Source organism: Toxotes jaculatrix, chromosome 15 (assembly GCF_017976425.1).
Source record: "Toxotes jaculatrix isolate fToxJac2 chromosome 15, fToxJac2.pri, whole genome shotgun sequence".
NCBI lineage: Eukaryota > Metazoa > Chordata > Actinopteri > Toxotidae > Toxotes > Toxotes jaculatrix.
Genome location: NC_054408.1, coordinates 18,513,937 through 18,529,695, shown reverse-complemented (window position 1 = coordinate 18,529,695; position 15,759 = coordinate 18,513,937). Strand labels below are relative to the sequence as shown.

The following is a 15,759-nucleotide window of genomic DNA, read 5'->3' as shown; positions in this document are numbered from 1 at the left end:
CTGGGTGCCGTGCCAGTAGGCTGCGATGGTGGTCGCTGCCTCTTCACATCTCTTCTGATATTTCAGCTCTCTCAGGAGTTTGCGGGCCTGGGGCAAAAATAACAAGCAAGCAGACAGTTTGATATTGTTTCTATCACTTCTGCTACATTTCATTAACAGAGTGAATTCATAGGAAGGTGCACACCTGCCATCCTCTGGTGTAGGACTGCACCACAGTGGTGGCGCTCTTGATCCTCTGGTACTTCTTTTGTTGCTGTGAGATGGGAAAGGAAAAGATTAGGTAAAATGACCAACACGTTATGCATCAATACCTATCTCTCTTTTTTTTTTTTTAAATTTGTGTGTGACTTTGAGTGCATTTTCTCAAAGAGCCTCACCGCATATCGACGGTACCATGCTGCCACCACTATCTGGCTCTGTTTCAGCAGCAGGAACTGACTGCGGCACTTCCAGCCACGGTAGATCTTCTGAATGAGCGTGGCCAGGTCTTGCAGGCATTGCCTCCTCCTCTCCTCCAAGAAGAAGAGCTACAGGAAGAGAGGAGAATTAACCGCATGAGACAGCAAGACAGCAGTAGCAATGTGATGCCTGCTGTTCAATGCTGCTAGGAATTTAATTTTGAAATAAGCAGAAAATGTTTCTAATCTCATTTGAGGAAAATAAACCCTGTTTTTTTTTTCTGAGCAAGTACTGATTGAGTAATGAAAATTGAGTAATGAAGAACAAAGTCCAGTTTTTCTGCGGGTGAAAAAAAAAACTTTACTGCTTGAGCTAACAACAATAAGCAATAAAAAAATGACCTATGTGAATCGACTAATCTTTATCAGGGACGTGAGTACAACATTTTATTGTCCTATTGTAAGCCACTGCAGTTCATTCATCTGTGGGCAGAGTAGTTAAGGTTTTTTGATATGTCATGTTGGAAAAAACAATTTGCCAAATTTTTATCAAACCTTATCTTTCTCACAGTGTATGCGGAAAGTTTGAATATTAACTGCTATTTACTCAGAATGTGTCTAGTGAAGCCACGTCTTGTTCTGTGTTTTCTGACATGAATTTCACCAACCCTGGATAACAATTAAGCTTGAGGCGTGGCTACATTGGATTAACAACCAAAGAAAAGAAATAGCGTCTGGAAAGCTGCATCACAATCTGCTTAACCAGATTCTATGTCTAAGTGATTTCACAGCTGAAGATATATGAGGGAGATAAGTTGATCAGATTTAAAAAAAAAAAAAAAAGTGACTATAGAAGAAAAAAATTCCATCAGCATGAGATCATGTTATTCCAAGCTTTGTTTGGTCTTTTTGCCGTTAGGGAGAAAGTCCATTCAAACGCTGCAGGCTTCAACAGCTGAACAGCCTACAAGAGTGGAGTAAAGACGCTCATTTCCCATGTTAGATGGGATGGCTAAGTGAAACCATGTGTTTTCAGAGTAGTGGTTGCATGCTAATTGCCAAAGTGGGGGCTCCAAGTGCAGCCCACCCTGCTTTACAAACATCTTACTGTGAGAAAACAGGGCAGCTGAGTACACTGGATTCAGTCTTTAGACATTCAAACACAGCTTCATCTGATAGAGAACACAGCAGATGACAAAGCTGGTGAGAAAGAAAAACACAAGTTGAAGGGATATAGGGTTTAACTGTGCATCGGCATGCGTTTTCTACCGTTCTTGGGTTCCTGATGAAGATCTTGGAGCGACCATAGGAAAACTCTTCTGCTGGAACCTGGAGGTCGGCCATCAGCACCTCCACTCCTTCCCTGTGTGAAGCCAGAAGAGTCAGAGGGGTCACCCAAAGCTCAGCTGACACTTAAAGCGAACATAAACAACATATGCACAACCGTAGAGAAGCACTGAGAGGACTCCGGCTCACAGAGGGAACAGAGGAACACGACATAAATGATGTAGAGTTTAAGAGACAGACGAGAACTGATTAAAGGAGAAAGAAACGTATCGAGAGAAAAATGTGGAGGGAGGAAATAAGAAAACCACACAAAGCACTGAGGGATGGCTGAACAACAAGATACCGATGTGTGGTAGAGCAGATAGGAATCAGGGCCTCTACCAGCACAGTGGATGAAACATGCAAGTCTGGCTGATATGGAACGAAGGAGACAGATAAGGTTCAAATGTCTCAACATGTTGTAGTTCAGAGAGGGAACGGTTCTTTTCTTCTCACCACTGAACAACCAGTATGTGACAAGACTGCTGATAGTTTCTGAGAGAACATTATAAGGGCTTTTGTGCCAATAACTGAATATGTATATGTAATAAAAACATCTGCTGATAATAAACTCATTTTCATAAAAAAAAACATATATATTTAAATATATATATAAAATAAATATATTACAGTCTTTTCGGTCAAAGTATTTTTACATTCAGCTGATAATTTCCCCCTTTTGAGCCTTTGTTTATCCAGGGAAAGTCATCTGAGTCTTTTTTCAGCAATAACCTGTTTCACATTCACACAGCTCCACACAGTCACACCTGGGAGCTGACCACTCCAGCTACAGTCTATTAGTGCTGGTCATAGTCACTCCACTGGGAGTAGTCTGAGGTTCAGTGCCTTAGTTAAAGACACCTGGGAGCGTTTCTCAGTTTCCACGCTCACATAAACCTGGGAGGGATTTGTTTTGGCAACTGTCCAGCAACAAGGCCCCTTCTCTGGTCCCCTTCACCTGCCCCACAACATTAGTCACTGCTTCAGAATAAACACAAACATTACCTGGCAGGCCCTCTCCAATGGGGCCAGGTCCGTTTGCAGAGCATTTTGTAGCGTTCCAGGCAGGGCTCATAGGCCTGGCGGAAGGCATAGCCTGCTCTCCGCACACGGACATTCTCCATCAGGCCCAGGTAGCGCACCTGATGGCGCACCAGAGACTCGGTGAAGATGTGGGATGCCTTCTTGTCATTGGGCTTGATGCAGCTTCGGGAAGCAAGAGGAGAAGTTGTTCACAGTAGTGCTAGACTGATGTATGGAGCTAATATCACCCTCATATGTATGGGTGGTTCATTGTTTGAGGAACATACATCAGTTAGACTGACAGTTTGTTTTTGTTTTAAATGTTCAACACTACTCTGATTGTCTAAGGAAGAACATTTACCTGAAAATGTTCTGGAGACTCTTTTTTTTTAAACTCTAGACCAGTTTTCCTGAATTCATTGTTTTATTAGAAGCAGTTTCAAGACCCCCACTCACTGTCAGTGGACAAATTATTTTACTTCTTTAAGTTAACATAATAGTATGAAGAGTCATAATACATTTCATTCATTTGTTTTTCATTTGTTTGCCAAACATTAAAAAAAAAGTCAAATACTGCAAATGTAAACTACAGACAGTATAATAACAAATATACTCTAAATGTCAGGACTCACCGGATGTAGTTTGGGTTCTTGGTCTGCAGGTTCCTCATCAGAGTGCCCACTGATGCTTTGAACTGGAATCCAGCAGTGGGTGGTCTCTTCAGGTTGACTTTGGCAGGGTTGCCCTCAGGGAACAGCTGTTTGATGAGGCTGTGGTTAGCCTTGTACATGGCCTGTGACAGGTCTCTGTATAACAGGTCGTTGTTCTTGTCTACAAATCCCTCGACGCGGTACAACACCTTGATAAAAAGAAGACACACAGTTAAACAAATCTCTCCGGTGTTCTCTACGATCCTCTTATAGCACTTGACCACACATCTTGTTATTTCTCTGCAGACTTCTTATTGTTCTGTGCACAGATTAATTTAAAGTACCTTGCCGGCGTAGTGCTGGATGCGGAAGCAACTGTGTGGCAGGCTGTGGTCGTTGAGAAACTTCGAATTCTTGCTGAGGCGACTCTCAAAGTGTTGGTGCTCAGCACAGACAGTGTTAAGTTTGTCCAGGAAGGTCTCATCTGTGACTGTCCCAGGCCTCAGGCACTCCTCATCCAACATGGCCAAGATGCCATTTTGGTTCTGGCCATCGAAAGGTGGGTAAACATGAAAGGTGGTATAGGCTCATGTAAAAATGTTAAATACCAAAATTTAAAACCATCTAGTGGTGGCTATTTTCTATTACCATCTCAGACATGAAATGTGAATTCATGCTAAATTGGCCTGTGTGGTCTGTGAGGAGTGGGAGACTGACTTACATTCTCAATGAGGTCGCAGATAATAGCGTTGTTGAAATATTCAATGTTAGTCCACTCGATGCCCTGTGACAGAAAAACAGATCAAAGATATAATAGCTTTTCTCTCTTTAAGCAGGACTAACAAGAAACTTTTTGTGTGGTTGATGAAATAACACTCTTCAACCTGCCTGTGTTTCAACACAACATGGACCACTTGGTCAAGTACCTATAGGAAAGACGGTCCTAATCAATGGTGATGGCTCTATGTGTACTGTCGTCTTCACAGTAGATAGTGATAGAGAGTTTTGCATAGTTTATCAGACAGAAGTGACATGTACTGGATGTAGCACAACACAGCACATGATATAGTATGACTATGTTTCAAACTCATAGAAAAAGGACTCATTTGTTTTAGCCTGATAAATGCTACATTGCTAAGTAGTAGAATAAGTAAGAAGACTGTCATCTACACACTCAGGTTTGCTAAAGATGTGAGGAGATGGAGACACAAATCATTTACTTTGTATTTCTGTTCAGGTGATGGGTCAAAGAGAGTATACTGTATAAAGTATACTCAAAACAGCAAAGAGGCAAATGACCCCGCCACAAGGCCACCTACAGTAAGGGGCTTTTAGCAAGGCTGTGTGGTAAAGAGACAAAGGCGGCACTATTCACAGTGTGTTAAATCTTTAACAATAAACAAAAAACAAAAGGTTTGGACAACTGAAGAGAGTGGCACTTTAAGCAGTGTGTGTCTAACTCTGATCTAAAAGCTTAGAATTTTGCTTTGTTATTAACTGAGGTTATACTACGTCAACACACATACTATAACACGCTGGGCCTAATGGGAACACACATTTCTAAAGTTATATTTAAAGTTACAGGTCTTATTCCTTATTTAAGCATCCCTTGATCAGAAATGATTAAATCAGTCTAACTGTTGGTCCACTGGTCTTCATAGCCATATTTGTCCTTGCTGGTTCCATACTAGGTTCTAATAAGACCTTCTCTCCTGTTCTGTATCCATCTTAGTCTTCTAATCATCTGAGTAAGGAGAGAACAAAAGCCTTTAAGAAGAGGGAAAAGAAAATATTTTCCATCTTGCCCTGTCAAAAAGGCCACTGGCCCCTGAAAAACCCACTTTGCTGACATCTAATTCACAGCTCCTAATGGGTTGGGAACATAGCTTCGGTAGATGTAAACAATGTGACTGATATTTTTTTTTTGGGGGGGGGGGGCGAAAAGAAGGTGTGGTTTAAACTGATGGGTGACTGGCCAAATTCCTGATTAGTGGACCTCCCTCTATTTTCCAGTGCTGTGGTATTTTCCCATGCAGTATACTGGACAGAGGCCAGGAGTGAAATATCATTGGTGGTGGTGTTAGTGGGGGAAGGGGTGTGGGGGTCACCGATGCAGCACTCACATACATAGAGCTTTGAAAACAAACAGAGCTTAAAGGCCCACAACGGGGAGTGTTTACCCTCACTGGAGTGAGGGATCACTTGTCCCAGAGAGTCCACAGAGGGGAGACAGGGAGAGAATAAACTGAGAGAGTGATGGATGACAGAGACGGGAGAGAAGACATAAATGAAGTCGAAATGCATTGGGGTCAAGGGCAAGAATGCAGATTTAGGTGAAACAGCACTAGAGGTTCAACAGATGAGTGACATGACCAGGTTAAGATCTTGCCGTGGGGCCTGCCATGATGAATGTCAACACAACAAACTGACTGCTGACATGTTGAACGATGTAGATGTACAGCTGTAGGTGAGAGACTGCTACCAGGGCCACAGGCTGGGCTTGATAGGTCATTTATCCAAGTTTCCACACCCCACATGGATTATGAGTGTGTGTGTGTGTGTGTGTACAAACTTACCTCTCTGACATATTCTTCCTGCTCTTCGCGCAGGGTCAGCTCAATGAAGATCTGCTGCAGCTTCTCGTTGCAGTAGTTGATGATAAACTGCTCAAAGCTGTTGTCCTATGGGAGCAGCAACAGGTGAAAAATAATTAGCTCCAGCTATTAATTAACATGGTGAATCCTGAACTCATTGTCATTCTGTGCTACGGTCAGTGAAAAGTTTTTTTTTTTTGGGGTGCAAAATCATAACCTGATTTCTAAGCTAAGCTTTTGCTAGTTTCCACTGTACTTCACAAACCACTAAGACAAGGAAATGTATCGTAAATACTGTCTTCTCCTGTGTTATACTTTGTTATACTACTCACTGGCTGTACTTTTTTTATTGCTCAGCTCTTCCAAATGCTACATTTTCTCATTTGAACTCATGCATTTATGAGCATAGTCACCTCATTACTACATTTTTGCCTTTTCCATCAATTTCCTGCAGGCACTACATCTACAATGATGGTATCAGACAACAAAATATTTTCAAAACCTGCAAACTCAGATCTGACTATTTATTGTAAAAAGTCTCTTTATAATAAAACCTTGATCACCCTCTGCCTGCATACTCTCACATCTTTATTTCAGAGCTGTGGGACGGGCAGGCTCTACATTAAAAAAAAAGAAGGGGGGGGGGGGGGGGGGCACATCTGATAGAATACAAGCAATAATCAGCTTGCGCAAACTATAACTTGCAGGTCTCTCCTTCCACTCGATGATTTACTACCACATCAAACGTTCAATCCATCTGGGCAGTGAACAACTGGTATCAGTAAATCTCGCACTTGTACCTTAACATGATAAACCCTTATCAGAAAAACTTCCTGTAAATTGTCATAGACTTCATTAAACATTGATGGAGTGTTAACCATCTGAAAGCGTCAACCATTTTTACTTCCAGCATAAATTACTATTATTGTCAATTATGACCGCTGAGCAGTGAGTCATGCTTCTTGCCAGATGGCCTTATTGTGTGCTGGGTTAGGTTAAAACTGATTACCTAAGGACACAACGGTGGTTAGAGAAGCATGTTTAGTTTCAGAGCTCAGAGTGAAGGACACGGCAAGGTTTTTCAGTGACCAGGAAATGGGACACGTAGCCACAAGGAGATCAGTTATTAATGTTAAGACTCCATTTCCTTTTACTGAGAAGCCAAAAGGTCATCTTCACCCGAAACACACACATACACACACGCACACAATTGAATGTTTACACCGAAGTGGCAGCAGAACACCTGGCTGAAATATGACAGACTTGCACAGTATCCCTAAAATATTTCAGCTGCAACTCTGATGTCTTATGACAAGTAGTTTATAGCTGGAGGACAAAGAAACCATCTTAAAACTATGTTTGAAGTCAATGGGCTTGTTTCTCAGAGGTGTTTCTTCACTTGCCCCAAGACAGGGTAAAGTCCTTGCATTTAATATTATGTGACCAACAACATTGTCATGTTCTCATAATAAACTGTCACCTGCACTGTTCTCAGCATAAATTAGTTTTTTTTTTATTATCTCCAAACTACCAAAGCACCCCAAAGCATTAACTTAATCTGTATCTCTTAAAAGGAATAGTTCAACATTTTGGCCAATATGCTTATTTGCTTTCTTTTAGAAATGAAGATACAAAGATTGATACCACTCTCATGTTTGTATAGTAAACATGAAGCTACAGCTGGGAGAGTTTTAACTTAGCTTAAAACAGGAGGCAAGAAGCGAACCAAAAAAGTTTTCTAAAACTGACGCCACAAACTTATCAATCACCCCTTGTAACCAGAAACCACAGACACTCAAATTCAATGCAGCAGCAATTTAGTTGCCATTTGTTTCAGGGTACCTAGCTAAAACTAATGAAGTCTTATACAAAAACCCTGCAATAAATCAATCATTCTACAGTAGTCTCCACTAACTAGTGTACACTTGTTGATCTAAACAGGGTAGACAAAAGATTAGAAACATCCCTCACTATGACACAATACAATTCGGCAGCACCACAAACTCCAGCCTCCAAAATGATCACAGATTTGAATCAATGTCTTTCTAACAGCTGGGTGTCAGATACAGAATCCTTCATGAATGTAGGATTTATTGCAGGGCCGTTGTGTTAGACTGCATTAGTTTTAGCTCGGTGTGCTGAATAACCTGGCAGCTGTGTGTATGTCATGATTCAAATGATGCAAAGGCTTCTTTAGCATCCTTTCAGCCATGTGGCTATGCTGCGCACCAGGAGCTCTAAATTATCTTTTATGAGGAGCTGAATTAAGTCGAGGGGAGTTTAGATCACAGCATGCACACTGGCACAGCAAACAGGCCGGTGCAGGTGTTACTTACTCCATCCTGGTGACCCAGACACAACACAACAATCAGAGGAGAGGAAGGACTTGAGAGTGAGTGGGTTGAACAAGCAGGGATATGAAAAAGACATGAACATATGGGTGGGGGTGGGGGGGGGCTGAAGGTATCAGGCAACAAGACAAAGAACATTTTATGCCATCACTGTTTACTGTTTGCAAGCATAAGCTTATTTACATGCACAATGAGAGCAACATGGCTGGGGGTGTTTTAGCTCCTGTGTAATTATTGTAATGGAAACATACACTCCCTAACTCGCTGTACAATTTAACATTGCTGAGGTGTCAAAGACGTACTCTTTACTGTGTAATACCTTTGATAGTGTAAACCATTTACATGTATATGATGTGTTGAGGATGCATGTTTCCTGTGTACTGAGCAATGCGTTCATGTCGTGGCCATTTTTCTACTGTGAAATGCTGATTTTAGTGTTGGAATCACCTGGCCACAAAAAAAAACATTTCACCTGTGAGAACAATAAAGCTGAACTAATCTGATCTGAATGTGGTTTTATCAACGCTCGGTTATTGTTGATAAGCTCCTCACAGGTACCACAACACGCACGCAAACAGCCAGGGGCAAAATCCTTTTAATGCAATAAAATGCCCGTGTGGTCAGATTCTGTCCTTGTGGCTTGTCAGAACAAGACGAGAGGGTTTAATCTTCCATTTTTCTTACCTCAAATATCTCAAAGCCATAGATGTCCAGGACACCCATGACCTTGTGTCGAGTTTTAGTTTGTGCCTGCAGAGGGACAATATTGTTAATATTAGCAATACAATGTGACAGTGGTGTTCTGATTTACTGAGGACCATATTGAGGACATTACTTACTTTGATGCTTTCGTTGATCCTGGTAACTAGCCAGCTAAACAGACGACTGTAGAGATTTTTGGCAAGGGCATCTCTGGCATAGTAGGCCTGTTAATAAATAACTCATTACTGATGATGAAGTAACAATGAAGCAACCAACAGAAAATTAAATAATTTTCACTAAATTGCCGTCTCTGAAAAAACTATCCAAACAGCTCAGACTTAAGTTTCCAACAAGTCAAAAAAATTCAGAAAAAGAAAACCTTCTCAGTAAGTGAACACTGTTCATACATACAGTATATTAGAAGAAAACCGTTAACACAGGCCAATCACGAGTGGTATCATTATTCTGAGGTCAGGTTAATTGCTTTTGGACACAGAGACCTGTGTTTGGTGCATCCATGTTACATAAACAGTCTGAGCGAACTTACTAACCCCTATAATATGACCTATATTTGAGTTTCCAGGAGGAAAACTGCTCATCTATAATGGAGAGGTTTTCATGTAGCATTGACATGGATCAGAGTCGGCAGCCAGTGGAGCAAGTCAAGGGGAAGAAAAAGGCCCCTTTATCTTTTTATGAGTATGTGTGTGAGTGTGAGTTAATCTCAATACAAGTAGGGCAGAAATGCATTGGTATAACTGGTGCAGGGCAGATTTGTAACTTTCCCTCTGACCTGGGCCACATTCAGGGTCGTGGACACTTTCTCCATCTTGGCCTCTACTGTGCGGTAACTGAATGCCCTCTCCAGCACTGACTGTTCAATCCCGAGCAGCTCACACATCTCCTTCAAATCTGCAATGTGGACAAAGGAAACACACAGACTATAAACAAATAAGAAAGAAAGAAAGTGTCCTCAGATTAGGGGAAAAAACTATAATCTTGACCTTGTGATTATTCGTTTTATTATACACTTTATGCTTCAAATATGAAGCAGGTAGATTAAGTGGCAATGATAAGAATGAAGTCAACCTGTCAGCAACTTTATCCTCCGATATGTTATAAGCTTATGCTCAGTTCCACTGTAATCTACTCCCCTGTTCTAGGTTTTGTTGAGGTTGGTTACATGATGCTTTAGCATAACTTTATTTAAATTTTAAACCTCCTGTGATTATATGCTAAAAGTAAGCATCAAATATTCAGATTCTTCTCATCATGTTTTATCTGAATTCATTTAAGCAGATATAGGAACATTTCAAGCCCTATGCAAAAACATTTCTTATTATGACTCTACAGAGTAAATAAATGTGGCTCTGATACAATTACACTGGAAGACATGGAGGACTGCTAAAAAGTAATTTTGAAATAAATGACCCCAATATGAGCAGCTTGTTGCAATATGACCCCAACAATCCAGTCTTTGATTCATATGGAAAAAGTACATCGATTTCTCTCCAAAAGTGGAAGTAAGATGGATCACACCACTGTCATGGAGGGAAATATGTAAATGGAATATTTGCCTAAAGAGAGCAGCTGCGGGATAGGTAATACACACACACACACACACACACAAACTGCTCGTCACACAAATCATAAAACACAAATATTTAGTGAGGAGGACTACAGAAGAGACTACAGCAGCCAATAGGGGGCAGTGGCTCAACATCAGGCCAACTGGGTGAGTTGGTCAAAAGAGTTCTGGATAAGAATTCAAAATTTAACAAATATAGCAGTGTAAAAATACAATGAAAACACAAATTAAATTATTCAGCTTGTCTGATGTCTATAACATAACTAAACACCAGGAAGTTGAGTTGTTCACAACTATACCATGCAGCAGACTCATTCAAATCAACTGTAATAAGACCAGAGATTTTCATTAACAGACTGTTTTCCCCCTGTTTTTCGTCCGTTAACCCACCGTTTTTGTCTTTGATGCGACTCTCATCTGTACCATTACAGCGCGACTCTGGCTTGAACTCGATATTGCCGAGCTTCAGCACGGCCGCCACCAGCTCCAGCACCGACTGCACCTCGTCCTCCATGAAGCCCACAATCTGCATGGCATTCTGGGAGGGCAAAAATGAAAGGAGGGTGTCACAAATCAACTGATATTGTTGAATCTTGGTGGGAAACACGGACATAGCTGCAAACGGGAACTAAGCTATAAATGCAGTGTGACAGTGCCCATGACTGTGCAAACACCAGCTCAGTCTTGACTGAAATATTACTGCTGCAGTGCTGTCAGCACTGTAACTAGTGTTGTCATGATAGTAAATTTGATGAATGAGTTTATACACTTCCAACACAAATGTCTTCCTCAAACCAAAATTCCGTCTTGTTTTAGACATCACCTCAGAACAGGAAAATGAAAATAAAGTACTTCGGACTCATACATTATAAACCCTCCCCTACTCTATGCCTTTTGTTTGTTGTGGAACTGAACAACTTTGTTCAAATTAAGAAATAAAACTTGCCACGTGGAGGGGACTCATTATTTAGTGGGAATGTGCTCTTGTGTTTCCGGTGGTGAAATGCAGCTGTGTGGGGAACACTGTGAAGGCTCAGTGCAAGGGCTGATGAGAAGCAGGATGTGAAGCGAGTCCAGTAGAATGTGACAGAGCATACTGTAAAGGCTAGAGCAGAACATGCTGCAGCATGACTGATAACAATAGTGCATAAGAAACAGTCCCTTACAGACAAAACATCCTATGTGCCACCATCAGAAAAGACAAGAAGTAGTGCCATTGCACACAGAGACAGGATCCTGCATGTGTATACACTAACTTATTTAAAATGAGGAAAAGGAAGCAGCTGACTTTTCTCTTCTGGTTTTCCACAGAACGGCTGCTGCCACTGTGATGTTACAAGCTGAGCCACTGCTGAAGAGGTTTTGTTAAATAGCACACTTCTTCTCATGTTAATCAATACAAACCAGGGAGTTCACGTTTTAGTTCACTTTCAAGTTGACATTCTGTTCAAAGTTCACCTGGTTTTGCAACAGGTGGGAGGGAATCTGATGTGGAGAGTTTTCACTATCTGAGAGAACTGACGTCTATGATCTTCACTCACTGCACAGGAGATAAAGAAAAGTCAGACCACCTCCACCCTCTGTACAAGATTTAGATTAACTTGGAGTGATGAAACAAAGGAAAGTCCAAGCTGAGCACCAATAGAGTATGACGTGGCTTGTAGTGAATGTGTGTTCTTGTCTGATTTTTGTGAGAGTTTGCCCAGTGTTAAGAATTAGAATTGTAATAAGGACTTCTTTAGAGATAATTTCAACCAGTCTCCTGTGTTTTTTTTTTTCAGGGTTATTCTTTAAAAGTCAACTAGGATTACATCTAAATTAGGATCAAGTGTAATATGATTAAGACAGATGTGTATGTCCTACTCACTCTGACTGTCCTGAAGTTGGCTGCATCATCCAGCCCATTGACCACGGCTGAGTCCAGACTCAGGTAGTTGTACTTGCTGAAGTCCCGGTACAGCTTCAGCTTCTCTGTGATACACAAACCATGTGGTTGCTATTTAAATTTTGCTTGTTTAAAGCAGGTTTGGGTAAAGACAAACAAGGCCTTATTTACATTAAATGCACATTACACACCTACACACTCATACCTGGGAGGTGCCTGATAAAAAAAACAAAAACAAACAAAAAAACTACACTTGATGGCACAAAATTCAAATGGCTGACACCCGTGCCTTAGAAACAAATTGGTTCAACCTGCAGCCTAATGTAGCTCCAAACACAACTTCTACACAGTGTGTGCACACACTGAGTTATGGCCGTGAACATTATTCTGGAAGATCAAATAGCCCTCTTAAAAGCTCTCCTATCTAGCTGCAAAGAAATCTATTCCTCTTGCTGGTGCAGGTGTCAGATTTCATGAGCTTTTGCAATAAGTACAGCTGAATCAAGCCCCTCTGATGTGTGTGCTCTGGAGTCAATGACCATTATATTGTTCTCCTGTGTTCAGGACGTAAAACAATGCCCCCTGTCCACACAAAAGCAAATAGAGGGAACAAGTTTCACGGCCGGTCTTTGTTCTCTGTAGTGTTTGTTAGGCAGGAAGACTGGGTCATTAATGTATCAGCCATGTGTTCGTGCAGCTGCAATCCTGCTGAAAAAAAACCCCAAAACAGTTTACGCAAGATTTGAACATAAGGATTAGTATGCTGGTGACTCCAGATGACAGTTAAGAATGAAATGAAATGATCATGTTAACCTAGTCTGAACGATTAAATCAAAACAATGCGGCATAAGATCCAAAAACAGTGAATCTCAGTGGTGTCCTCTGGATAAGAGTGCTCGCTAGCTACTGTGAAGCCTGATTAATTACTTCCTGTGAGCAGAGATGTGTATATTCAGATGCCAGAAATTATCCTGGGCAAACGGGCTAAATATATTACAACCCCAGTTTGCGGTTTAGGCTGATAAACAGGGTGAAATTCAGCTTTCAGTTTTTCCAGTTTTTCAAACTGCCATTTCTCTCAGATCAATAAGCCCTTTAATCTACAAGTAGAGTTCTTCCCTATGCGCACCACCTAAAAATACACTGTTGCTTCCATTCAACTCCCATTTCCAGAATTTTTACGACTTACTGAGTGTGTCGTCGGAGGCTCCAGACAAGAGCTGATAAAAGACGTGGAAGTTCCTCTCTCCTCTTGGCTGTTTCACCACACGTGACTTCTCCAGCAGATCTGAAAGAGTAAAGGACAATAAAAGGAAACAATGAGACATGATGGCAAAAATTCATTTCCTTCTGCAGTGGCTCACAGTGGTGCCATAGAGTAGTAAATATGGGGCTGACCTGTAAATATAAAGGACGTCCAGCCCGCATCTATATGACACTCAAATGGGTTCCTAGTTCAATGATGTGTTTAAGTTGCCATGGTGACCAAGCTAATTTTGTGTGTATAAACACTACAGGAAGTGCACAGAGAAGAAACCACACAAGGATTTCAAACGTCAGCCCTTTCTCCTGGGCTACAGACCAAGTGCAACAGTACCTGATTAAAAGGGGACCCATCATCTACTCACCGCATTAGGCTGAGTATGATTTAATTAAAGGCCGACTACAGAGCTCAGCAGCATCTGAGGCCGCCTGAGATCATCTTCACTGCCAGCCTGGGTGGATAATAGCTTTCAATTTGTCTGGTTAGAAAATGTCTTATTTAAGGAGATTTTAGAGTTTACATCACACTGAAGTGAGCACCTTGGAAAAAAAAATACCCACATGAGCATCCATTTTAAAAGTGATCCAATCTCCATCCAACTGTCAATCTTTAGACTGACATACAAACTGACTCATCAGTTGGTGGGTGCTGAGAGGACAGAAGCACTGCGCTGTATCTGTGAATACACTGCAAGCACCTAACTAGAGAGCCCTACACAGAGACCTGGGGTTGTCAGAGTTAGCTGGCTTAATGTGAACCTGTCACACCCACAAGCCCGGAATCACATAAGTGGCTCTATAAGAGCAGGCACATCAATAATACAACATCCATGACTGAGTGGCTGGCAGCAGCAATACAGAGCTGTGATTAAAGACACAGAGGCCAAGAAAAATACCACTGAAGAACCACCTCCTTTATTCCATTTTTCTTACCTTTATGTAGATAGTTTTTTTTTTTGATACCATTCCCGCAAAAACACACAATGTGTTGTGTTGCAATAAAGTGTCTCTGTTTATTCTCATCCTAAGGGTACTAAAAAAAAAAAGCTTACACTCTGTGTCCAGTCAAACCGTTCAGTCATCTTGGAATTGTTTTTGTAAGGGCCGCAGCTTCTCATTTTCTGTTGGAAAGCATCCAGATGCATTTATTGCATACTCCGTTCGCAACATGTTCTTTCTGCCTTAGATAAGCAAACACACATTAAAGTGTCAATGTGGGGACAATATCCTGCTATGTTTTGACTAAAAGCTTTGGCTGTGTAGCTGCCAAAACTGTCTTACCACTATAATTACCAGAGCTACTGAGAACTGGCTTCATAGCTATCTATTTTCTGTTGTAGGAAGGTCTGAGGGCTCCAAGGATGTATATCTAGGAGAAAATAATGAGCTGAGAAGTGAAGAGAAATCCATCCAGGCCTGTCCTGCAAGAATATCCTCATCCATCTGTCTAGCCAGCCAGCCAGCCAGCTCTGTCTGAAGAAGTCACATGTCGCTGGTTCTTCTTCACAGACAGTCCCTTGTATTGGACTGACTCAAGTCAACAGACAGAGGTTCATTTGTGTCTTGGCCATCAGCTCCTCTCTTTGTTTCTGTGACCTCTGGCAGGGAAGCCAGCAAAGACAAAACAATGCGAACAGAGGCAAGATCAAACCAAAACAGAGAAAAGAGCTAGGGAGAGGCTGAGAATCTGAAATTGGTTTCAATCAAGCAAAAATCAGTTTGAAGGGCTGTCATAAAATGTGCAACTGTACCCCATCAATCGGAAAATCTGAACAGCTTCTTAAATAAACAGTGGAAAAAGAAAACTGAGCTACTGCATTATGCATAATGATCATTTATCTGCAGTATAACCAATTTAGATTATACTACAGACATTCACTTTCCTAAAGTCCCACTACTTACTCCTCTTTAGCTCTTACTGAGACTTCTTTCTTCAAGTCAAGGGTATAGAATCAAGGGGACAGAGGTTTCATAGCCCT

At 41.3% G+C, this 15,759-nt stretch overlaps 1 protein-coding gene across 8 annotated transcripts in view; it reads right to left on the bottom strand.

Annotated features, from left to right (window-relative positions):
• myo1b (myosin IB) overlaps positions 1 to 15,759 on the bottom strand; it is a 57,988-nt gene that overhangs the window by 7,765 nt on the left and 34,464 nt on the right. For 4 of the 8 annotated variants that reach the window (XM_041056559.1, XM_041056562.1, XM_041056564.1 and 1 more), the window contains exons 8-23: positions 13,707 to 13,805; positions 12,500 to 12,603; positions 11,023 to 11,170; positions 9,838 to 9,956; positions 9,182 to 9,268; positions 9,027 to 9,092; positions 8,328 to 8,333; positions 5,974 to 6,078; positions 4,119 to 4,181; positions 3,742 to 3,942; positions 3,380 to 3,606; positions 2,730 to 2,930; positions 1,668 to 1,761; positions 378 to 527; positions 185 to 253; positions 1 to 87 (exon numbers count right to left, since the gene is read on the bottom strand). In XM_041056559.1, the coding sequence (XP_040912493.1) occupies positions 1 to 87; positions 185 to 253; positions 378 to 527; positions 1,668 to 1,761; positions 2,730 to 2,930; positions 3,380 to 3,606; positions 3,742 to 3,942; positions 4,119 to 4,181; positions 5,974 to 6,078; positions 8,328 to 8,333; positions 9,027 to 9,092; positions 9,182 to 9,268; positions 9,838 to 9,956; positions 11,023 to 11,170; positions 12,500 to 12,603; positions 13,707 to 13,805 (1,826 nt within the window). The remainder of the gene's footprint in view (positions 88 to 184; positions 254 to 377; positions 528 to 1,667; positions 1,762 to 2,729; positions 2,931 to 3,379; positions 3,607 to 3,741; positions 3,943 to 4,118; positions 4,182 to 5,973; positions 6,079 to 8,327; positions 8,334 to 9,026; positions 9,093 to 9,181; positions 9,269 to 9,837; positions 9,957 to 11,022; positions 11,171 to 12,499; positions 12,604 to 13,706; positions 13,806 to 15,759) is intronic. The other 4 variants (XM_041056560.1, XM_041056563.1, XM_041056565.1 and 1 more) reach the window with 1 other exon arrangement.